The sequence below is a fragment of the Pholis gunnellus genome (genome assembly GCF_910591455.1).
Source record: "Pholis gunnellus genome assembly, chromosome: 5".
Classification (NCBI taxonomy): Eukaryota; Metazoa; Chordata; class Actinopteri; order Perciformes; family Pholidae; genus Pholis; species Pholis gunnellus.
Window position 1 is genome coordinate 14,066,594 of NC_136531.1, and position 25,638 is coordinate 14,092,231.

General features: G+C 42.9%; 1 protein-coding gene across 1 annotated transcript in view; it reads left to right on the forward strand.

Moving 5' to 3' along the window:
- The first annotated feature begins 12,412 nt into the window (after window positions 1–12,412).
- maml3 (mastermind-like transcriptional coactivator 3) overlaps window positions 12,413–25,638 on the forward strand; it is a 92,684-nt gene continuing 79,458 nt past the window's right edge. The window contains exon 1 of the mRNA XM_079159969.1: window positions 12,413–12,839. Coding sequence (XP_079016095.1) covers window positions 12,468–12,839 — 372 coding nt within the window. The 5' untranslated portion in view covers window positions 12,413–12,467. The remainder of the gene's footprint in view (window positions 12,840–25,638) is intronic.

Sequence of the window (25,638 nt, forward strand, 5' to 3'; positions counted from 1 at the left end):
TTTTATACCAACCATGCAGCACAGCATGCGTTACAGTAATTTGGTATTGCACTTCCATAGAGTTGGGAAACTTGCAAAAAACAGGGGTTGAGATGTGAGACAATAAACTACTTTTATAGACAAAACGTAATGTTATCATTGTGAGTACTAGTGGGACACATACAACACAGCACATGAGGTCTCCTCTTTTAGATCAAACCTATTCTTGATAACACTTTTGCTCACCGGCCTCTCTCAGAAGCCATGGACAAACGTGATAAGATGATGAGCTAGAAAAACAGGTTTGCTTTTCATATTACGTGAAAAGGTGGCATTTCTTTTAAAGTAACAAGGTATGCACAACACAGAGACAACAGATGCATTTCGGGCCCCACGTGTGTCAGGGGCCGGGGGCTTAATCCCCCCACTACCATTAGCTGCATGATGTAGACTGACTTCAGCTAAGTTCACCTCCTGGCCTGTCTGAACCAACACAGATTTTCTATAAACTTATGTAAAAGTAATTTGACTTTTAGGGATCCTGTGAAAATATGTAATCAGATAGACAGACACACATGTGCACAAACACAAGTAAATGCATATATACGCTTATAATTTGTACACAAGGACACATGCAAACGCTAAAAGCATCCTTAAGTGAGTGACATTTCCTTCATTATTCAGATGCACGTTGAAGCCATGTCTCTTAGACCTACGCCATATTAAACACTACTCACATCAAAATTATACACCCAGGGGCTTAAAACCTGCATTTATTGATAATGTTGGCCAGCGAAAACAAGCTGTGAGCACAAAATTGACATATCATCAGATCATTACCTGAGGTGATATGGCAAACTTGTTAGCAAACAGTTGCTTATTTATGCATCCAGATAATAAAGAACAACATCAGCATTCATATGGAGTTGTATAAGGAATGTGAGTCCAATATTCACTCTTGTAGCTCTGTTTTTGGTCTCCATCACGGAAATATCCAACACTTAAGCTACTAAATGCTCCACTCTGTTCAAGAGCCAGTTGCAAACTCTGTCTGACTGCTGCAGGTTAAAGTTCGCAGTGTGTTTTTTACAGTTATTTTGCTCTTCTCCTGACTGGCTTTGGTAAGACTTTGATTGACAGATGGTTCATCCAATCACCTGCCAAGTATTTGTTTTGCAAGTGCCTGCCCCTTTCCAAACAGCTTCCTGTGACAGCTTCTCAGATGGTTCTGTGTAACAAATCATCTGGCGGGTCAGGTCAGCTGATCCCTTGTTATTATAAATGTATTGATTATAGTGACTTTAAGTTCTTACCAAGCAGAGGAGATTGGCAATGTACTGCCTTTGCTGCATGCTACCAATGCTACCATTCAAGTGAATGGCTAAAAGATCTTCTCTTTGTGACACCTTCCTCAGCATTTCGCAGTACCCAGGGAACACCAGTTAGTTTGGTTTTGTGCAACTAAATGTGAGCTACAAAACTATGAAGAACTGTTTTTCAAACAAAATGACCTAAAAGAAATTGGCCTCAGAGCTGCAGAGCTGTGGACACCTTGTTTTTCTGTTTTTGCATAGACAAAACAGTCCCATTTAATTGTTCTTTTTGCCTTGCGTCACCATGACATGGCAAGAAAGTGTCAAATAACATTCATTAAGGGATATGAGTCAGTGTGTGCGTGTGTGAGCGTGTGTGTGGTCGAGTTATTGACATCAGTCAGTTGTGGTGCTTCTCCAGCTGACCTGTGTGGACACGGAATGTCTCGATAGTGTCATGAAGTCATAAACGCGCCCATGAAGTCATGAACACATATTATGATCCAAATTTAGAAGTCAGACTGTCATATCGTTATGTGTCACTGTGTTGAGTGTGTGTGGGTGGGTGTGTGTGTGTGTCTTAAATCTTATTTGTTTTGATTCTGACATGAATGATTGGATTAAAACAGATTTGGTTGGATCAAACAGTATCTTCAACTTAACTTTGTCAGTTCATTTTTAAGATCTGCCCCCGTTGTGTAAATAATACACTGTAATACTCAGATAACTCGATGATCGTGAGCCAGGACGTGCAGGGCTGTCATTCAGGAAGTCAGGTGACAAAGTATAGAAAGAGAAAATAGACAAAGTCTGCATAGGCAGGAGGTCGGGGTGGATGAAGAGATCAAATAAACACGAACTGTCACCCAAGAGAAAGCCCAGGTGAAGCCAAAAGGTGACTTATGTAACTTACCTACTGAACTAGCACCACCTAAGTAAGTTATGTAACAAACATAGTTATTTTAACCCAACATATGATCTTTTCCTAAACCTAACCAAGTAGTTTTGTTGTCTAAACATGACCAAGTAGTTCAAACATACATATACAATTTTTTTCGACCCGGTCTCACTCCCAACTCGTCAAATACCGACGGTTTGTCAGTCTGATACCGATGCACCAAGCTTTTATCTCCAGCGTAAACCCTCCCCGTGTCATTATGAGAAGGTCATAGCAACTGACGTAGTATAAACAACGGCATCACTGTTCTCGCAGTAAACGTTGATATTTTGTCATGGCAGTCGGTAGTCACTCTCACGAAAGTTGTTTGTCAGTCAAGTTCATGTCAACCACGATAGTTTCCTAAACCTAGCAGTGGAAGTAACGACAGAGGTTTATTTTGATCTTGTTTGCCTGTAATGAGTGAAAACTGACACGCCGCGTCCAAAACTCTAGAGGGGTACGTAGAGCGTCGTCGTGGGAAGCGCAGGCCCACTGACCAAGCGTTGGTTCTGGACATGTTGGAAGTCAGAATGAATCGCTCTTTTCCTAAATCTAACCAAGTAGTTTTGTGACTTGAACAACAGGCTCTGCTCAGCATGCTGCTCATGTTTGCTGGACATTCGCAGAAGGATGCACAAAAAAATGACAAATACATTTTTCGTAAGATTTCATACAAACTGTTGTGTGCAGACATTTTGCATACAATATATGTATATGTGCAGGTGAGCTTCTTTATAGATCTGTGAAATGTGAATGTGTGTGTGTGTGTGTGTGTGTGTTTGTTTTCCTTAAAAGCTGATGTCACAGTATTGTTTATGGCAGCCATGTAATCCGCATCATTTCCTCGGGTCCATCAGCCTCATTTTCAAATGGTGCCACGTGTTTATATCTGTGTGTGTGCTTGTAAGCATTTGTGTTTGCCAAAGTGTCGGCCTGTGTGTGTTTTTGTGTGTATATATACAGGGTTAAGATGTGTCAGTCATAAGTGTGTGTGTGTGGATGTGTGTGTGTGTGTGTGTGTGTGTGTGTGTGTGTGTGTGTGTGTGTGTGTGTGTGTGTGAGCCTCTGTGTGTGTCTCAGTAGCGTGTGCATGGTTCTTAAGAAATTAACATATTTTGAAAAGAAAGTAGATGTCGTTCCTTAATGAGAGAGGGCATATGCATCTCATTATGGGATAATTAGCATAATTACCCAGCATCCTTTGTGATCATGACACGCACATGTAGATGTGCGTATAAGTGTGCGTATGTGTGTGTGTGTGTGTTTGTATTGTTTGCAGTGGATCCCACCCCCATGTCTGTGTGTCTGTCCTTTTCTCACATCTCACATCTCATCTCTCATTTTTTCTTCATTCATACCTCTTTTTTTCTTTCCACCATCTGAAAATATTGTCAGTCTCTTTTACTGCAAAATAACCAACAGTAACAAGTAGAAAATACATTTGTACCTTAATTCTCAGACCAGGCTTATTCAGTAGAAGTCTAGTTTCAAACTGTGTTGCTGTTTTGCCTCATACTCTTCTGAAACAGCTGATCAGGCAGAAAACAATATGATTCTTCTCTTCAGCCTTCAGGGCGAGTGCGGTCACCACCTCTTGTCTCCCAGCCAGAGGTTTTAGAACATTGCGGCACTGTGCACTGGGAGTAAACACTGTGGTAATGTGTGCATATGTGCGGGTAACAATAGCATTCCTGTATGAAAAGCAGCAGTTATTGCAGCACATCACTGTCAAATGCCAGGCCATGGACACACTGAGAGTGTATGCTCATTTTATGTGCACTGGCTCGTCATATTTGCCAATAAGACACTTTCTTGTCAACAGTTTTTTTGTCAAGTGAAACTCACACAGTAGTAGCTGCATTGAATTCTGAGGGATTTAGTTTTCTTCCTCCTCATAATCTTTTTCTCCATTACCCATGAGACCATGTGCAACATGAAGTGGGACATCAAACTTCAAATTAGACCTGCCAGCTTTCTATGATGGTACATACAGACAAAGAAGGGTCTAGTCTGGAGGATGGAGTGTATGCTTCATCTTCAGTTTCGACAGCTTCCTTGGTGTTGAGGGTAAAGACAGAGAAATCGTCTAATGTATTCAACACAGTCACATACAGTAGACTGGCCTCATACAGTATATTCTGGATGGTAATATTTAAGCGCTCACTCCAGTGCAAAAAGTGAAGTATAAATTCCATACAGATGTATGATATGTGTTGGTCAAATTGTTAACTTAAGATCTAATTTGTCAATCAGCTCTTTTTTTAATCATTTAATTTATGTGAGTTCCAAGAGAGCTCATCTAAAAATGCTGATAATGGAGTAACGTGTTTTCATGTGATGTACAGTATGTCCGTTTGGTGCAGTCTCGGTTTGAAAAACAGTATTCATACGACTGACCTGTACTCTGAGTTGAGTTGTGTGGCAGCTTTTTTCTGTTCTTTTGTTACTGTAGTCACCTCAGACCCAACAGGCACGGACATGTCTGTCATTAACTGGCAAGCCTTCACAATACACAGAAAATACAATAACACAGAAATACGTGGATAGGAACAATATAAATGCACAGGTCAGCAATACTGTCAGCCCAGACTTAGCACGCTACGAAAAGTCAAAGTAATTTTAGTACAGTGACTAGTTGAGTTTCCTAGCTTACCAAGTGCACCATTCCATGTTATACAACCAATTCAGCACTTTAAAAATACAATTGTTACACTTGTAAGTTACTCGTAGTCATATCGTTAACATGTTCATACTGAGGACTTATAAATACATCATGTTTAGGCAGAGAGCTGAGAGAATAAGCATGCAGGGACAGTCACTGAAGTTGTGCACATAAAACGGAGCAAAATAAACTTGGTAGAAATATGCTTCAGCGATTAGATGCGTTACTCAGCCTGTGTTGCTGTATTGATTAAAATGGAAGCTTATCTGTTCAGTCAGACGCAACAAGCTGTAACATGAGGCTTCAACAGTTGGACTAATTAAGTGGGTATCTTCCAAAGTTGCAGCCTGTTTAGCACAGAATTCCCTCTTTGTGTTACCTCTATGGCAGCTCAGCAAGGAAAGAGTGTCTGGAAACACAACGAGGGCATTTCGTACTAGAGAAACTGTGCTTTAGGAGGATATGAACTTAATTTGGGTCTCTCAGACTGCTATAGCTTCTTCCTTATTAGCAACATAGCGGTATATATTGGAAACATTGGATGGCTTGTCATTGTCTTGACTTTAGGAATTTCCTCACATTTACACCGGCGCCATCCACATGTTAAACTGTGGCTGTCAGCTTTAAGAAAACAATGCAGAAACACAGTTTGGATTTAATATTTTAACAGCATTTTGAATTCAAATTGAGCAAGGTTGTCTCTCATGTCCCTCTGTCCTCCCTTCTCCTTTTATTCCTCTATTTCTCACCCCTCCTCCTTCCTTCCATCCAATCCTGTTCCCTCCCTGTGGCTCATCAATATATCAGCTACCCTGATTCTCTGTTTATCTCGCTCTCGGAGGCAGTGCCGTGTACATTAAATATTTAGAGACAGACGGTCTAGTGCAACAGCCCAGCAACTTCTCCAGACCTCTCTCTCTCTCTCTCTCTCTCTCTCTCTCTCTCTCTCTCTCTCTCTCTCTCTCTCTCTCTCTCTTTTTCTCTGCCACTCCAGGGAGGGGAGTCTCCGGAAGAGCCCGAAGGGTGGGAGAGCCCGGTTTTCCCTTTGGGTATCACTGAGCGTGTGTCGGGGGTCATCACAGGGTGAACAGCGCAGTCTGAATGTCAAAACGCCGTGGAAGTCGATGTGGTGAGCACAGAGGAACACAGAAAAGGCCACATGGAAAAAGAAGAGGAGTAGGAGATATGTGGTGTAAGTGTGGGAGGAAATCCTCAAATTAGGTTAAGCACAACTCTGTTGTTTTTTATTTGTGGATGTTTGTGTTTGGTCTCAATGTGTTTGATTGGTTTATGATTGAACAAAGAGAGCAACACACAGCAAAACTAAATCATTCCGGCCCCTGTTGAATACTTCCCTCCAGCTCTTAGTTCTCAACCCTGAGCATGTTTCTATGCGTGTGCCTTTTGTGTAAACTCATTCTTTACCTCCCACACTTGAAGTCGTGAGCAGACAAACCGGCATGACAGTGAGAAAGGAGAAGAAACACGTCTCTCCCTTGTTTGAGAGCAAACAACAAATTATATTTTGTGCTTTTGTTTTAAGTGCACACCGCAGAAGCAGATCCAGTAAAAACAGCGATTAACATCTCCTAATAATCACTTTAACCTCTCAAAAACAACTCTCTTCTTTAATGACTGGCTAACTACAAGTGTTAGGAGTCATCTGCAGCACTGTTATACCTTTGCACATTGTAGCATAGGCGTTCTATCCTAATGCATCACTGAAAGAGCTCAGGCTGGAGCTTTTTTATATCTTAACCATGGCTGTTTCAGAGTCAAAATACACTTACACACTCATCCTCAAACATCCACAACCATCCTCTCCCAAAATGTCAGTGCTGACAACCAAAATGCATAAAAAAATAAAACCATGTCACGTCAAAATAAAAAGTTTTAGAAGAAGGAAATCGGTCAGTATTATTGCAGCAGAGGGGGAGAAGAAACATAGACGACCAGTAAAGTTGGGTCAAAGCAAGTAATTAAGAAAGTGTGTGTGTGTGTGTGTGTGTGTGTGTGTGTGTGTGTGTGTGTGTGTGTGTGTGTGTGTGTGTGTGTGTGTGTGTGTGTGTGTGTGTGTGTTCATGTAAAACAACATTCCATTCATTCCTGACGAACTAAGCCAGCCAGGCTGGGCAGCAGCACCGGAGCACCAGTTACAGCCACACACACAAACACATCCATGGACACACAGCTGAGTCTCTTAATAAAACTGTGCTTGTAGAGCTACAATGCGTCTGGTCGCCCTCGGCTTTGGACAGATTTCTGGCAACTTGAGGTCTGATCACAACCGCCATCACGTCACATGTTTAGTTGTCTGTAAGTCTGTCTAATTGCGTCCGGAGGCATTGTGGTCCACTCCCTTTGATAAACCAACTTGGAAATCGAGGTTCCACATTAACTCATATTTGTGTTTTGTTTTTTTCTGGCAATGTGAGGCTAAGACCAAAACTAAATGTTCTCAAATCATGTTTTCCTTTTGTCTTGAATCAAAACTGAATAGAAAGCAAATAAGCGTAATAGTGTCCAGACATTTATAACATTGACTTTAAATTACTTTTCTGTCATTATCCAGCCCAATGCAACATGACTCACTCATTTTGGTTTCATTAGCAACACTAATTGTCATGATTGGCATTGTGGGAATCAAATCCCACTTATTTAATAAGACTGGGAACTACTTATGAAAACATAGTGTTTGCAGCAGGAAAGGTGAATCATGGTATCTCTTTTAAGAGGGAATTGCCTCAAGTATATTAGATCAGAGGTGGAAACCACAGTAATGGTGCACATCAATGGTAAACAAATGAAAGTACAGGATGCAATGTTCATTTTTGTAGCAATGTGGTTATAAGGATGGTAATGTCGGTCTGTTGGACTGTGAGTCATCCCAACAGTTCGGTCCAGGCTGAAATTTCTCAACAACTATTCAATGGATTGTCATGAATTTAGCTACAGACATTCATTGTCCCCCAAGGATGAATCTTACTGACTCTGCTGATCTCGTGACTTTTAATCTTTGTCCAATACTTTGGCTTTTGACCAAATTCTAACTAATGATATTCTGATCAGCCACAGCTGTACTGTCACTGAAAGCATACTCGCTAATGAGATTAACAAAGATTTACAAAACTGTAAATACTGCAAAATTAATTGTTGAAAAGTAAGCACCACTATGCATTCATTTTAAGATGTAAAAGATAAAGAGTGGACCGTGTCTTTGCTGTTCTCTGGATGATTGAACTAATCACACAGCTAACACTAACACCTAGCTCATTGGTAATCAATTGACTGACAGCTAGCAGATAATGACTAATAGTTATAGAAATTCCCAGGTAAACTTTTTTTGTAAATCATAATAACACAGTTTTTTAGCATATTAAATTAAAAGCTGAATCTGTTGCTCCAGGATTCAGGGCTGTGAAGCGGTTTGTGCTGCTAGTCCGTGAAGCTAGCGTTAGCTTCAGATGCTACAGAGCAGGTATAGCAAGGTGTTGCAAGTCAGAAAGCTTTTATACGTTGTCAGAGGTAACTCACCAGTAGTTTGTCAGTACTAAGAACTATGTAGCTGTTATAATATATAAGAACAATAATTAACAGGGTTACCACACCAATCTATTTGACATCTCATAGGTTTACATAATCTGGGTCTGGAGAAAATGCATCTAGTTGCGGCAGAATAGCCCAGCGGTAGGCTACTTTGTGTTTGTACACACAAAAATAAGAATCATTGGCGGAGGAATCTATTGTGGAATTTGAATTCCTAAGTCACCGGCTGAACTTGGTAAGGTGCTCTCTCAGTCAAGAGGTCACTCTCTTCTAAGGTGTATTGCACTATAACCACGTACAAAGAAGCACCGGCAAGAGATACTTGAGCCAACGTTTCGCCCAGGGCCAGTGGAGGCATCTCCTCGCGCAACCCAGAACAACAACAAGCACACCAAAGCCTTTCCTCCGTCTACAAAGAAAGGAGAAAGCCAAAATGTTCCAAGAAAATCCTCATGGCTTCAAGTCTGGCAGATGGGGGATGATGCAACAGTCAGAAAGAGTGTGGTAATATTAATTTGCTTCTGCCACTGTTATTCTTTCCATGCCATTGTCATGTCACGATGGAATGTGAGTTCCCTGTTTTTACATTTTGGAGCCAATGTTTTTGCTGTTTGGTGGTTTTGTACTAAGAATAATATTTCCTGGGAGAAGTTATTTAAGTTTGGTCTTCTTTTTCGTCCATTCAGCTGCTTTTAAGAACTTCTTAGTAATTCTTCTGTTTGCTCCAAACAATGCTGATGCTGCTGCGCCATTCCTGTGCTCCGAAAGGTTTTGCTCCCTGGAAAGAGTGCTAGTGCTCAACCAGAACCTTGTTAAAGAACAAAAACAAAAGGATTTCACCAAAATTAGAGTTCAGTTCACTTAACTGTACTGTAAAAAGTTAGCTTTATTATCTTAGCAGTGGTGAGACAAGATGGTAAACATCAGTTGTGTTTTATTGTTTGTCTATTCGTGCTGGAAATAAAAACAAAATCCATATCAAAACTTTTGATGTTTGGCTGATGTGGAAAAGTTTATGTATCAATAAAAGCAATATGTGACAAAGTTCAATGGAAACAGACTTAGCACATTAATCCTGATGTATTTGAAACATGTAACTTAAACAATGGAAAAATACAGCGGACTGTGACCTTCCATCACGGTTTCCACAGTGTTGTCATTTGTTTGACATTTGGCTGGCGCTCTTTAATCCAGTCATCTTGTTACGTCCTCTTCCTGTGTGAGGGTTTAATGGCACCTGACTAGAGAAGTACTGCCGCCAACTGTTTATTTGGATAATTTAGCTCCCAATATTTGCACAAGATTAGCAAATGGAAACATGCATTGATTCTGATTTTATTTCACTGATTTCACTGATTTTCTTTTTCAGATTTGCTCAAAATTTGGATTGAAATTTTGCTTGAGATGAGAGTTTCCAATTTAGGATCAATAGATTAGTGTGTGAGTACATTAGTGTATTGGTGGGATGGTCAGAAAGAGACAAGGGAGCACATATGGCTTGAACAGTCGGGGATAGAACTCAGAAATCCCACATGACATGGCAGATAAAAATAAAAACGAAAGAAAGAGAGAGAGGGAGAGGGAGAGAGAGAGAGAGAGAAGGGGCGTTTGCGAGGTAAAGACTCCACATGTTGTCTGTATGTGTGCATGTGAGCGTGTGCGTGTGGTGCCTGTGATCATTCTTTGGTGGCGACTTGGTGACTGAGAAGAGGAGTGACCATGCAATGTAAAAGCGTGTGATTCACAAGATGACTTTATATTACAATAAATCATCATGTCATGTGTGCATTGTTCATAAGAAGATGAGAATAACACAGTTGTCACAAAGAGCAACCAGGACATTAGACTTACAGGCTCTTATTTGAAATACAAACAAAAATCCTTTTTCTTTTTTCTTGAGCATTGCTCAGACAGGAGTATTGTTAAAGCACACTGGCTCTATACTTCTTCTTATTACTGTCTTAGAATGGAACTGAAAGCTCCATCCCCAGCCTTTCATCCATGTGTTACTAATGGGGCTCACTGGGTAGAGAGGGTCGTCCGATAACCGCAAGGCCGGCGGTTCGATCCTTGGTTGTTACGTGTCGTGTGTCGAAGTGTCCCTGAGCAAGACACTGAACCCCTAACTGCTCCCCGGGCGCCTGTCATGGGCAGCCCACTGCTCCCTATATACAGGGATGGGTCAAATGCAGAGAACAAATTTCCCCACTGCGGGACTAATAAGGGATTGTTTAATCTTTAACCTAGCATATTATGCGGTATGTATTTCCACGAACCATTCAATGCAGTACATGACCTCAGGCGATGATTTGTGGTTGTATTGGTGCATGTAACTTGCACACTATGATGAGTTTCTATGGTGCATTTCAAAAACATTACTTCAGGGTTAATAGTTAATAGCAATAATAATAATAATAATACATTTTGACGATGAACCTCCCAAACTCCACTCTTCTCAATCCATGTAAGAATTGTAATGTATTTTCTATATAAAGTGTGTGTGTGAGACATAGCTGGTGTCATTTGTATAACCAGCTTCACACTTCACTACTAAACCCAAAATGTGTAATAGTATCACAGCAACCTGTAAATAAAGGTAATAGCATAGTAATAGTATCATAGATAGTATAAATTTGCTTCTATCATTAAACTGTCTGTATAGCACTTTGCCACTGAAACTTTCCAATTCAAAAGTGTTAATTGTGCTTCAGTATCATGGTGTTTACAGCCAGCTCATGAAAAGTGTTCTCTTTAATAACTTCATTAATATAGTATGCAATTGTGCAGAACCATTTTTATCCTTTGGTTATTACCACTTTAAAAAGTTCATCCTCTACATCACTGCCCTATTTCCTTGCCTCTGGTGGTGATGTCATAATGCCCATTATTTCATTTGTACTATAATTAACGTTTGACTAATTGGGCCTCTGTATGCACCTCTGCATGTCTAGTTGGTCTATTTACACCAAAGGCATAGAGATTGGAGAAGAAAACAGACAGAAAGGGAAAGAGACCGAGACAAAATAACTTTTTCTTAGGCCGTCTACAACACACAAGTCGTAGGTGGGATCAGTCCGGTCCTTAACGGGATACACTCCAAATTCCAGTCCGGGTTTTCCGAGTACCATCAGCGGGCTCCTCACAGCCTCTAGCTGGTTTTTACTCAACTCCTGTCCTGATATCACTCCGCTGGCATGGTGGAGAAGCGGACCTGATTATTGTGATGGTGGCAAGCGGCAGCCAGTGACTACAGACTTCCGCCACTGCTTCCCATATCCGCGTTTTGTGCCGTCTGGGCTACTCTAGTTGCCTCACAACCGGACTACCGAAGGCGCTTGTGTTCCCCCCCCCCCCACACACACACTTCAACCCCCCCCCCCCCCCCCACCAACTCAACAACATCTTCACCGGGATTTCTTTCAAACCAAAACCATATGAGATGCAAGTTCACTGGGAAACTCCGGAGCCCGTTCGGTGCAGGCAGCAAAACTTTTTCTCAAAGGACAACACCGTAAAACGGCGAGTGGACTGTTGCTGCCGCCGCCGCCGCTGCTCCACCGCGGGACGGATTGTGTGCATATGACCGTTGAGTGCCTGCTAACGTTCATACCTCCACGGTAGTGTTGTGTGTTTCTGGTGGAGTTGTTGTTAGTGGCGTGGCAGCGGCTTTATTGTTGAGTACGACTCGGGGGCTTGCTCTCGTCTCACCCAGGCTGGGTGTTATTTGTGATTTCGGGAGCGGTTTAGTTTTTGGAAACAGTGCCGAGCAGGGGGGGAAAAGAAACGAGCCCCTACCCGTATGACTACCAGGCTCGAAGCCCTTTAAACCTTCCCGGTTGTTAACCGGTCGTACCTTCCGTCCTCTGTCCCGGCTGCTCGGGACCGTTCGCCGGGGGAGAACAGAGCGTAAGAGGACACTAGGCGGTGGAGGTGGAGGAGGAGGTGGCCGGAGGAGGAGAAGGTGGCGGTGGTGTTGAGCTTGACGGGGAGAAAAGTTCTTCCAAAATAGCAGCCACTCGGCCTAGTGATGGGGGACTTCGCCTCCCCCGCTGCCGGACCCAACGGCAGTATCTGCATCAACAACAGCATGAACCCGGCCGCCGGGAGCGTGGTGCCCGCCGGGGCGGTGGGCATACCTAAGCACAGCACCGTGGTGGAGAGGCTGAGGCAGCGGATAGAGGGCTGCCGGAGACACCACGTCAACTGCGAGAGCAGGTACCAGCAAGCGCACGCCGAGCAGCTGGAGATCGAGCGGAGGGAGACGGTCAGCCTGTACCAGCGGAGTCTGGAGCAGAGGGCCAAGAAGTCGGCCGGCGGCAGCAGCAAGCAGCCGCAGAGCAAGCAGCCGGACCCGGACTCTGCCTCCTCCACTGAACAGAGGAATAACACGCTTATAGCGGTAAGGACGAGCTCTCAACCACGGCCAAGACTGCCCCGAGACAGCCTCCACTCACACATAAACACAGCATACACTTCGGTACACACTCTTGTCTTTCATTTTCCCCCTCCATCTCTCCGTCCCCACATTCTTGGACCCCCGTCAGGCTTGCAAGCTGCACTTCTACTACTTGTTCACCACTGTGAAAACTTGTTGAAAACACGTTGACTGAGCGCTGGCAATTGCTTTGGAAACACACACACACACACACACTTCACTTTTTCAAACCAGAGTGCAAACTATTGCCTTTTGTTTACAAAGAAATCCAGCTCTTGCTGAAAACAAAAAAAAGGCTGCTATAGTGCTTGAATGCTGCAGGATTCAAAAATGACAAGCCTGACAGCTGATATTTGATCTTTAGCAAGATCAGTGCTGCTTTTGTGCTCAAAGGAAGGCTGAACATTTGGAAGGCACTGCTAATTGTCAAGTTTAGATTTTCACCTCAGAAACTTCTAACTAACTTCTGGAGGATGGCCGCTTTTAAAAAAAAAAATATATATATATATATATATATACAAGAAAGCAACTTCTCCTTTTCTTGTTCCTTTGCGATTAGGTGCAGATTGTTCTGCGAGACAGACAGCATTGCCGTTGCAACATTGCTTCCCCGCACTCAGCAGTAGCAGCTTATGCTCCAGCCTGTTTTGTAACCTTTGTAACATACTCTCAAAATCAACAGCCACTCCACACAGTGTTGCAAACACCTTATCACAGCCACCCACTCACCGAAAGTACCCTGTCATCAGACTTTAAGAGAAAACATACTTCAGATGTTGCTGCCACATAGTTACTATACATTTTCACACTGCAAGTAACTTTTGGAGATTCATTCATATTTGACTGTAGAGCGTCACCGTAATAACACGGTGATCACGTGACACGTTTCACAAGGAGGCTCGACTTCAACCACAAAAATGTCCTTGTATAATAATGCAGTGATGCTTCAGTAAATACATACATACTGCAAGTCCAATAGAGTCTGAACAACTCACAGTAGATTTAATACAAATGCTACAGTGATTTCCTGTTGGTAGGGGGCAGTGTCGGTAGGATTGTTCAGTTTCTTAAGGCTGTCTTTTGAGGACCGTGGTGTTTGTCTCTGAACTGGTGTGCAGATCAGATCTTTAAAGGATCAAATTGTGACATTTACAAATAAAATGTTCAGCTGCTGTTGCATGCTAGAGATGGAGACAGACACCACCGAACTGTGTAGTTTGCCACACCGCATCTCTTGTTGGGCGAGCTCTAGTTCTCTTTAGAAAAGACCAAAGGATCCATCGGGAATGTCAACATTGTTGTCCCCTTTTGTTGCTGCAATGAGCCCAGTTCCTCTCCTTTTTGAAATGCAAAATCAGAACGTCTTTGATTTCTAAGACGGCCTCTGTCGTTATTCAGGAGCCATGCGAGCCTGACCAGCTCCGGCTTTAAAGAGAGAGAGAGAGAGAGAGAGAGAGAGAGAGAGAGAGAGAGAGAGAGAGAGAGAGAGAGCGGCAGTGATTTTAATAGTGCAGGACCTCCCAGCGGCCCTTGTGGACATTAAACTGAACCGCCCATTAGATGGCCGGCAACAAATGCTCAGAGAATGGAGGGATTACTGCTTAAAGACACAGTGGCATCCCTCCGCGCTGTCCCTCTCTGCTCCTCTGCCAGTCACTGATGGAGACACCTCAAATGCAAACGCACAGCACCCAATAGCTGAATTACAGAGCTCTCCACGCTCGTACCCTTCTTGTGCTACATTGTAAGTCCTTCTTGTTTAGGCGTGAATTGTTAAGACGATAAAAGGAAATGAGAGAAAAGTCTGCCGTCCCTCTCCCGTTTTTTTTTTTCTTCCTCGTAGGAACCGAGCTGCAGCTAGATGGCTGTATGTAGTCGCTACAGAAGCAGGCATTCTAGGAAAGCCAAGTGTGCTGTAGATGTAACCACTCGTCACAGTGCACCCCGCAATCTGTAGAGTAATGTTACAGACAGTGTACTGTGCTGAGAAGGTGTGTTTTGAAGGCAGTTTCACCTACTGCAAAAAGATGGCAAATATGCTCACATGTCATGATTTTAGTTGTGTATGAAGTCCTCGCACCATTAGGCCAAAGGGACAAGAATGACTCTTTGGCTGTTGCACTGGTTAGTTTGCAGTGTTAACGTGGTAATTGTCAGTTTGAAGAATGTCAGGAATGTCTACAATGTGCAAAAAGTAAACAGAAGAAAATCAATGTGTTTTCTAAAAGCGGCAAGACGGTGTTTGACAAATTGGTTACTCAGCTCTGGCAGATTGTAGTCATTCATTGGAAATAATAGACTTGTAATTCCACGGTCCCCACACGGTCCTGGTGTGATATTCTGGAGCTTTCGGTATTGTCATATGCATCCCACTACTGCTCTGGTCTAGCGGTTCTCAGACACACCCACATCGAGGCAGGGGCAAGCCTATAATTATGGAAAGCGTGTGTTTGTGTTTATAGGCTAACTATTATTGAGAAGGGAAAAGAAGACACTGGGAGCTTGTTCTGGCTTTCCCACCATTTCCTTGACGTCACTAAAGCAGAATAGCAGCAACTACGAGACAGTCGAAGCAGCGGTAGCGGCAGATACCTGCCTGGGTGGGATAATCCCAGTGTAACCACACACAGCCTGATAGTGAGGTCGGACACGGTCATCGCTGCTGTTCACTTTCACAAGATGGACACTTACAGACTCGTAATTGTCTGATAATGAGAGGGTCGCTTGCGAAACAACAGGCCACGTCTCTGCTTTCTGCCAGAAACCATGTCTCAGAATATTGCACTAGCACTGGGATAGTCAATGATTCATTAACATACTAAGAACTTCTCCACTACGGTCTGTACTCTGGATTAGTTGTTTGCTAAATGCTGTTAGTTATGGCGATGGGCAAAATGGGTGATATAATGGTTTAGAAGCAAACAGACGGTGTCCAGCTTGCAGGCACATTGTAAAAGCCGATAATTACAGTTCCTCGGGGGATATTGAAGGCGTGTTATTAGCTCTATGTTCATTGCACGTGCACACACACATTATACCTTATAAAGTGGTCCACAACTGTGGCTTCCACATCAACACTAGATTCACACTCACCTAACTGATTAACCTTCCTAAATATGTAGTTTACTACATATTTATTAACTCCTCTTTGGGCCTACAACAAAACAGTGGCACATGGTATAAAGTCTCACTTTTTCAGTGCTTGTGCACAAACATTTGGGTATCTGGAGGGGCCTACCAACCCACAAACTCTGAGCAAGACAACCCAGTGAGTTTTATGTGGGCTGATCAGAAAACACATGGTTCATTCAGATTTGGCTCCCCTTCCTGTGTCACGTGCAGACTCATTAGAATGTACTGCCCTCATTTTGAGAACTATACCTTTTGTAAAGGTGTACCATAATTTTTCTTGCAAGTTATATCAGAGCGGACTGGGCCTTTTTGTGAGGGGGGGGGGGGGCTTAAAGAGACAGGTAATACATCTGAGTGTTTCAGACAGAGGATGACAGGCATATTCAGACAGACAGAGAGAATGTCTTTTTTTTTAACATTTAAAGCATGTTTCTACTAGAAATGCAAAATACAAGTATGAACGTGAAATTGAACATAAGTCCCCTTTAATGACCAAATGTACAGCAGGGTGGACGTGCATGTGCACATGTCTGTTTTTAACTCCATTTGGTGTCTGGGTAAACAGGCGCGTGTCATGCCGCATGTTCATCAACGTTCCGCTGCACATGCATGTGCGCACATGGGTCCACGCAGATCCTTGCGAACACGGGCAGATAGCAGCATTTGCATCACGCAGGCCTTTTGTGATTGGTCAACTTGGGTTGCAAGTGTCGTCTCCTGTTTCTGATTTTGTTGGACATTGTTGAAAGTGGGGAAAAGAACACGAGGTAAGGCCAAGAAAGGCTCAGTAACGTGTTGCAGTGCTGCTATCAACAGGTGAAATCAGACGCTGAACTACGGATCAAAACGGTGTTAAACGCCAGGACAGAATTTAGAGTTTCACTCTCATGGTTCGGGATCCAGTCTCAAATGGGCTGGGCCACTCATTCATCAGAACACCTGAAATAAACGGGGGATTCCTTCTTCAATAATCTTGTTTTGTTGGATATTGTCGGTCTGTGATTAACCGTTGCGTTAGAGGTAAATGTGAATAAGCATTGTGGCGTGTTGAGATCAGTGTTGTTGGAGAGATTTGTCATTTTTATTTCTTTTATGTGATGGGTAAATGCCAGTACAGCATTTTGAGTCTAAAAATGAAAATTGCATGTTGATGCTGAGCGAGTGACACCAAAATCTGACATTTGTCGCAGTTTTCGATCACTGAAAACTGGTCTGCTGTGAAACTTGATTGTGGCTGTATTCACATGATATGAAGTTCTCTACTTTTGGCTAGTTATCTAAGAGCATGGACAAACTACACAACGTGTTCACCAGTAGGCACGTGTCTCTGAACCGACGGGCCACGGTGTTGCTTAAAAACCGAATTGTGACCTGTACTTTCTGACAAAAACATCCAGTCGGATCTGATTACCGAATCGCTAACGAGTTTACAGCTGCGAGGCCGAGGTGCACAGTGAGGGGCTCGTTAGTTCCACTAAAACACAGTAGCTCAGGACAGTCTGTCTTCAGCTCGGCTCGCTCCTTGGCATCCACCTCACAGAGGAATGTCTCGCACACACACACACACACACACACACACACACACACACACACACACACACACACACACACACACACACACTGTTGTCCTGCTCAACTCTTGGCAGCAGAGGCCGGAGTGTGGGCGGCTGAGTTTTCATGAATCCGAGGCCTTCCTTCTCCCTCCCTTCCTTCTCCTCCCTCCCTCTGTTCACCACTTCTCTGGTTTCAGCGTTAGCACAGCGCTAATATGGTGTAGATGGGTCTCGGTGGCTATAGCATTGTTAATATCTGCTGGGACTGTTGCCCAAGTGCTATATTTAAACCACTGAGCTGGCATGGAGCTGACACTCGACATGCACACGCAGAGTGTGACGTCGACGCACACCCGTGACATCACAGGCATGCTGTTTTTAACTCATTACGCGCTTATTTCGCTGACTCCCTCTGTTTTTTTGTGAACTGTGTCTTTCAAACTCTTCCTTTTATCTCTTCATGCGCACTTTATCCCGTTTTTTTTGTCACTTCTTACTTATTTGTGCTTCTTCTCGCTCTTGACTCTCGGCCCCTACACACATGGCACAAACTCTGGATGTTTTGGATTTGCGGCGGCTGCGACCACATTCCCTTCCACCCACGCTCGTTCACATGTTCTACAGGAACACACACACACACACGCATGTTCGGCACAGCCCCTTGAAGAAGCGAGGGAGCAGTGTTCCCTCCATATAGGTTGACGCAACAACAAACTCCTGTCCAGAAAGTTTCAATCACTCAAAGTGAAGTCTATATCTTTAAGATTAAGCTCAAAGCTAATCAAACTAGTAATATATAATCTTATGTCGTGCACTCACGTACTTGCAAGCATACCTGTTTAGAAGGTTGTAATCAGTAATGACAGAAGGCCTGGTTCATGTTTCAGTCCTCAAATATTTGCTCAACTATAGTTTCATTTTTTAGTCACCACCTGACAACTGTGTTGTATTTTCCTGCTTCAGGCTACGCTTGGTAACTGAACTGCCCGCGAAGCTTGTGAACTCTGATCAAACTGTCAAACAAGACGGCGTTAATCTAATTAGATCAAGATGCTGTTACTGTATTGCCTATTTCTCGCCTCAAATGTTTTCAGAAACATATTTTAGTGTCGCTGTGAAATGAAAGAGTGTGTTACAAGCGGTCAGCGGGGCTTTGATTTGACTTTGATTTCGTCTTTTTAAAGTAGAAATATTGAAAAAATGTGTAGTTTCTAAAATGTTCCTACTTTTCTTTGTCATGTATAATAGTAAACTGAAAAAATATATAAATTATAAGACATTTGAAGATTTTGAAAGTAATCTGCAAAGTAATAACTAATGAAAGTTCCCGCCCCACAATGCAGCACACTGAGTCGAGAGGTTATATCCCGATCAATACTGGATTTCTGAGGCTATATCCGTTTTTTTAAGGCTTAAAAAAAATCTGAGAACGGTATATCAGCCAATATACTATTTTCTTTTTACTTAAACATAACTTACTGTACTACTGTTACTGTAACATGAACAGACACGTTGACCAACAGATCCCTTAAATGTGAATGATGAGAACCCATCTTTGTTCTATTCCCCCCCCTCATGTACTCACACACACATACACACAAACGGTGAAATATAGATGAGGTTGTTATCAGAGATGCCTGGGTCCTGTGAGAGCTAACGTGCGTTGTATTCCTCGTGAATGTGAGAGTAGAGTGAATGTATTGTGCGTGTAGATATTTGAGTGTACGGCAACGGTTTTTTTTGCTCCCACATTCATGACTGAATGTTTTGAACAGTTCTCTGTTTCATCATCTAACATGTAGCATATGACATGTTCATTTCATCTGTATACCACACACACACACACACACACACACACACACCACAGAGCTGAATCAAAAACAGCCCCAGTCAAGTGCCTGGCTGTGTTTTTTCTTGACTACCAGCACTTTGTGAGGTAAGTGACCACCGATTAGGAAACTGTTCCACAACCAAGCAGGCTTTCTCAACAAACGACCCTGGTCTAGTGCTGAAGTTGACCACCCACTGTTGTGTACAACTACACTAACTTTTGTATGACTAGTCGGATAGAAAAGAGAAAAGTGTGTCTTGGTAGATGCGTGCGTACACACTGCGTAACATACAGTAAGGAAGAGTATGCAGAAAGTTGTACTTGTTGGCAGGAACATGTGTGTCTGCAGCAGATGTGCGGCCACCCAATGTGTGTTTGTATGCATGCATGTCTGCTCAAAGTTGCAGTCAAGTGGCAGCAAGTAGTTGTTAGCCAACCTTAGCTCATACCTGTGTCTACTGTGGGACAGCAGACGTTGCCGCCAACCGAGTCCTGGTTAAACAGCCAACCTTTAGAGACTTTTTTTGTTTAGTTTCAAAACTCAGTTTTGCTACTAAAAGTAAGTTAAACCAGTGTATTTGAGAATTTATTACGTCCACCAAGGATGTTGCAGTATGATTTCAGTTCGGTTTGGTGGTTTGTTTGTTTGTCAGCAGGATTACAGAAGAAAAAAATACTACTCGGTCAAGTACCGTGACAAGTACTGCTACCTGCTCTCTGTGAATCGTATAATGGCTCCAACACTTCTATCCCTGCTTGTGTCACTCTCATGTGGTTTATTGTTCGCCACACAATGCTAGAAGACACACATCATGAGCAAACTTATCGGACCGCTGCTGTCTCATTCTTCACTGTTAAGTTATAGTCAGTGGTGGAAGAAGTATTCCGATACTCTACTTAAATTAAAGCTAAAGTACAGAAGTATTATCAACAAAATGTACTGAAAGTACTCATCTGTAGAAGAAAAACAACCTTGTCAGTGATATATTTTTACATTATTAGACTGTTAAACTGATGCAGCAATGGGTAACAGTATTTTACTGTTGTAGCTGCTAGATGTGGAGCTAATAACCCCTAAAGGGTTACAGGACATGTTTAAAAACATTAAAAACGTTCCTCTAATCTTTGCCTTTTTGTGAAATATTGAATAGTTCTACATCATGGAGCCTCTGACTGTGATATAAGACATAGTAGAGTGGGTTACCCTTTAACGGTTTGATTCCCGGCTCATCCTGTCGCATGTCAGAGTGTCCTTGAGCGATGATGACCGAGCCCCAGTTGCTCCCCAGGTGCTTTACAGCAGCTCACTGCTCCTAAACGCATTGGGAGTTTTACTTAAGCAATTTATAAGCTTATTCTGTAAAGGTAACTACAGAAGTAAAAAGAATAAGTACAATATTTCCTTCTGACACGTGTGGAGTAGAAGTATAAACCTTCCTGATACCTTCCTGTTTGTCTGTTTAAACTCTGGGTCAATTACGATCCGTTTAACCCCCCCCCCCCCGAAAAATCATTTTCTTGAACTATAGATAATATGACCCTCCTCCATCCGTCCTCCTTTCCTCTTCATTTCTAAACCCACCCGTCACACAGCAACATACCTCCATTTGACCTCCTCTTTGTAACCTTCCCTCCCTACTTTCCCTTGATCATTCACACCCCACCTGTGCTTTTCTCTCTCTCTCTCTCTCTCTCTCTCCCTCTCCATCCCTCCCTACATCTCTTTGCCCCTTGTCTCCAGTGATCCCCGGTTCAGTCTCAGCTAGCAGGCTTAGCGCTCTAAAGCTCTCTCAGCGCAGGTCGGTGGCAGGGAGAGATCCAGCGCTAAGAGGGAATTACCTACCACACGGACTCCAGCAACACACACAGGCACATATACACAGGCTGTTACTGTGCACCCACAGATCTGTACACACACGCATATCTATTCAATAGCAGGTAACGGGTCTGTTTGAACTTAACCTGATGATTCTTCACAATTAGTGCGCACACACATTTATCTGTATTCACTTAAGTCTGTGCTTTTCTGTCTCATGTTGCGCAAAATGTCGAGACCGTCATCATCTGCCTCTTCCCTCCTTTTGTTAAATGACATTTGTTGTTCTTTCTAGGGCTGGCTAAACCCCCAGCACCTTCCTATTGAGCCAGTGTCATGAATTTTTTATGAATGTTTGCGTGTGCAAGTGTGTGTGTGTGTGTGTGTGTGTGTGGGGCCCTCAGCTGCATCAATAGCCATTAGTGCAGCAGCCGGGGTAATTGTGCCACAGTGGCTGCAGTGCAGGAGGAGAAGAAAAAAAACCCACATTATCTGATAATACTGCAGAGGGCAATACGGAGGAAAAGATGGCGCGAGGACACAGTGGGGCAGAGCAGGACAGTGCGAGGGAGGATATAAACCGTGTGGTCAGACGGTTATGGTCGACATAGTTGCGATGCCACAGTCTGCTAACTGATTTATAGCGTGTGATTTCAGACTGGAGGTCTTATGGCACTGCAGCAGTATGACACTGATTGTCGGATTGCCTGAAACTACACCTGAAGCCGACACATCTGGTTGAAAAAAGAGCTCCGAGGTGGATGTTGTCGATGTCAGCTGATTTATTTTACCTCACACGGGCCTAAAGGAATCAATTCGTGGTGATCGTTAAATTGCAGTGTTGGAAACGCTGTTTTGTCGCCGTTGTTGAGCACGGTTCTTCATTCTTGGCCTTTTGAAACGGCAGTTAAAGAAATCTTATTCTGCACTTACTCCGACTTTTTGATTTCCTCTTAAGATGAAGAGGAGGCAGATGCAGTTGAAAATGGAGTTGGACCCTGAAATGTGATTTTGGTCGTGTCCTTATCGGTACTTGTCCGTGCTCGGTGTATTACCAACAGTAGATGATGGTCGGCACGCAACCCAGATTGGGGTAGCAGACTGCAGCGCCTTCGCGGGAGCTCAGCAATGTTCTGCTGTGGACGGGGGCAGCAGCTAAACTTATTTGATCCACCTAACAAAATGGCCCACGTTGTTGTGGGGAGAAAAGGTCAAATCTGTCAAATTGAAACCAGCAAGGGATCACCGGCATCTCACACTCTCACTGAAACTGGTTTAAAGACAGTACACGGTCTGTTTATTTGATAAGCAGCTAGTGCTGCTGCACTGCTTAACTAATTACACAAAAGTCAAAAGTAGACTGGAACAAATAGATGGTTACTCTGTCACCTTTTCTCTGTGGGCACTGTCTCCCTGTTTAGTTGTGCTTGTTTTGGTTCGTGTTGAGTTGAGTTGCGTTCGGTTGAGCTGAATTCTCCGTCAGCAGCCTGTCTGCAGATCACTTCCTGAATGGTTCCTAAAATAGCAGCAACAACGATCACAACCAAGGAAACACGACAGCTGCTCTGTTTCTGCCCTCTCTCCATAGGCGTGGGTCATACGGATACTAGTATTAAACACTGAGCAACAAATCATTCCCTATATGTTTTCATTTTTGGTTGAACTGCAGCAATTTTACTATTTGAAAATATAAGTAAGTAAAGAGATGTTTGAAATCTTTCATTTCTCAGGAAATGGCCTGGATCTCAATCACTTACCAGACAGTGTACGATGGATACAGTATTTAAATGTACGCCAAAAAAAACCAATCTCTAGCCGGGACCAATCCTCTGGTAATCATGACCCTTCCATATCACACGCAAACCAGCTGTAGTCCGTGAAGCTACTTGGAAAATAAAGCACCCTTTTGTTTGCTGTCAGTAACTCAACATCATTAGACTGGCAATGGAAATACTACAAAGTTCTTTATAAATAAAAGCACCAGAAATTAAACTAAAGTTTTCCTAAACAGAAATGGGGGGAAGGAAAGAGTAATCATAATGTTATGTTGTAATGTAATGTAATGTAATGTAATGTTCTAAAACATCTGCCAGAGGTGTCAGAAATATAGGTACAAGTAATTCACCGACTATTTAAATAGTTACAGAGCTGGTTAACTTGTTTGGTTAAAGGTTAAATTATATAGAGTTAAAATATAGTTAGACCAGAGGATCACGACCACTGCCATGTCTATATGATAAATATGAAGCGACAACCGGCAGCCAATTAGCTTAGCTTAGCATAAAGATTGACAGAGATAGTCTGCCTCTGTCCAAAGTGGAAAAATCCTTCTACCTGCACCTCTTAAGTGTAATTAATCTAATCTAATTAACATGTTGTTAACCTACGTCCAACCAGTACAAAAATCAAAATGTTAATAAGTGAGCTTTAGACGGAGCCACGCTAGCCGTTTACCCTGTTTCCAGTTCTTATACCAAGCTAAGCTAACCGGCTGTAGCTTCATATTTAAATCAAAGAGCAGATATGAGAGTGCTATCAACCTTCTCATCTAACTCTTGGAGAGAAAGGGAATGAGTGCAAACATGTTTTTGAGTAATTGAGGGTGCAGTTCAGTTTTATGGAAATGTAAATTTGTAGGAGGCCGGGTTTCTTTCAGCGTTCATATTTAATAATAAGCTCAAAGGAAGGCACGTGCAGCGAAAGTTGTGTATCTTAAGGCTGTTTTCCCAATCACATTGAATAAAAATCACATTTGTCTGTTCAGTATTCATTGGTTTAGATAAATATCTTTAAATTCTTAAACTGCTTTGTCATGATAGCGATGCAGAGTGTAAACAGAGTGATGTTGTGTCGCTGCATCCTGACAAAAATAGTGGAGATGCCTAACATGTCATTGTGTAGTTTAATAATAATAAATATGACCCTCGTGACTTGGTAGGTTTATCCTGAAGGCTTTTATTTCAGTTTGGACCACTTAAGAATCGGTATCTATGTCACTCAGAACATTTCTTTTGGCTGAACGTCTCCTAGCCTGTCTCTGTTGTGACTTTCTGTGTCGTGACGTTACTCCGCTTCTCTGCTTCTTGTTCTTTCTTCTTGACACCCGGTGTCCTTTTTCCCTTCACCTTTCAGTCTCACTTTTTCATCCCATCTCCTCGGCTCAGTCTTTCTGCCAGCCAGCCTTTGCATATCACGATGTCTTCTCAACCTCCGCTCTCTATACCACTTTTTTTTATCCTCTCCTCTCTCTCTCGCTCGTTGAATTCACCTCTCCAGCAGAAACAGTAAACTCCACTGAGGAGACAAGATCGCTCTGCTGTCACAAACCGTTCACTTCAGTGTATCACTCAAAGCACGAGAACTCACAAGACGAGTGCGGAGCAGCAAAAATACAGCCAAGAAAAAAAAAACGACATTTCCCTGAAGCATTTGAGCAGCGTTTGTGTCGGACGTGGTGTGTTTTTTTTTGTCAAGTGACCTTTGTGGTGTTAGCAGCTTAAAGCTCAGCTGAAAACCCTCTCTTGATAACGCTCCAAAAGTTTTTCCTTTTGTGAGAAGTTGTTACAGTTTGAAAATGCAGCATTTCCACTGAATGCAGGGAAGAGCAGTGACTATGCCCCTTTCAAGCTTTGTAATTGTCACTGTTCCCTGTTCATAAAAATGGCAAGAGTGGGATTCTTGTTTTATTTTCGGCTTGTTGACAGTTAAGGAGCCATTGAGTTTTTTTAATGGATACTTAATGACTGCCGCACGAAACATAACAAAGAAAGCCCCTCGAGGATCCTAACTGTCAGCCAACGGAAGTCCCCGGAGAGACGGAAAAGTCCTAATCTTTGTTTTCCACATACACTAAATACTTTAAGAGTGTATTTTCCACACCATTGCTTTTCCAGTTCATTACACCTGTGTGCCAAGCAAACCGGTTTGGAAAAAAACAATATGGTCTCTGCAGACAGACACAGACGAAGATATTTTCTTCCTTTAAGTGTCTAAATCTGTATCAAGCTCTGGGAATGGACCTTTTTGCTTCGGTGAGGGCCGTTCACACCAAATAACTGCAGACCTTCAAAGGATGTATCGTACAGGTCAATGTTTTCGCTCATCCAGTGAGTACATCAGCGTCGACCAGATGGATTGGCACAACATTTTGTGTCGCACTTCGGTTTATAACCAAATACCTGCAAAACTGATGACATTCCCATCGGCCGCAGCGGCACAATGCGTCTAGTTCCAATTACGGGATTTGTAGGGCAGTGAAATATTGTTGAATATTTTAGGCGTTATAGCTACTAAACATCAGCACGATTTACCGAAGTGCAGCTTCACAGTGACGCTAACGTGGCCGTAGAGTCTTAATTCCCAGACACACCAAACTGTCGTCAGAGATGCTGAATTTGCCGAAAAGCCTCCGACACGGGAAGACTGTAGTGC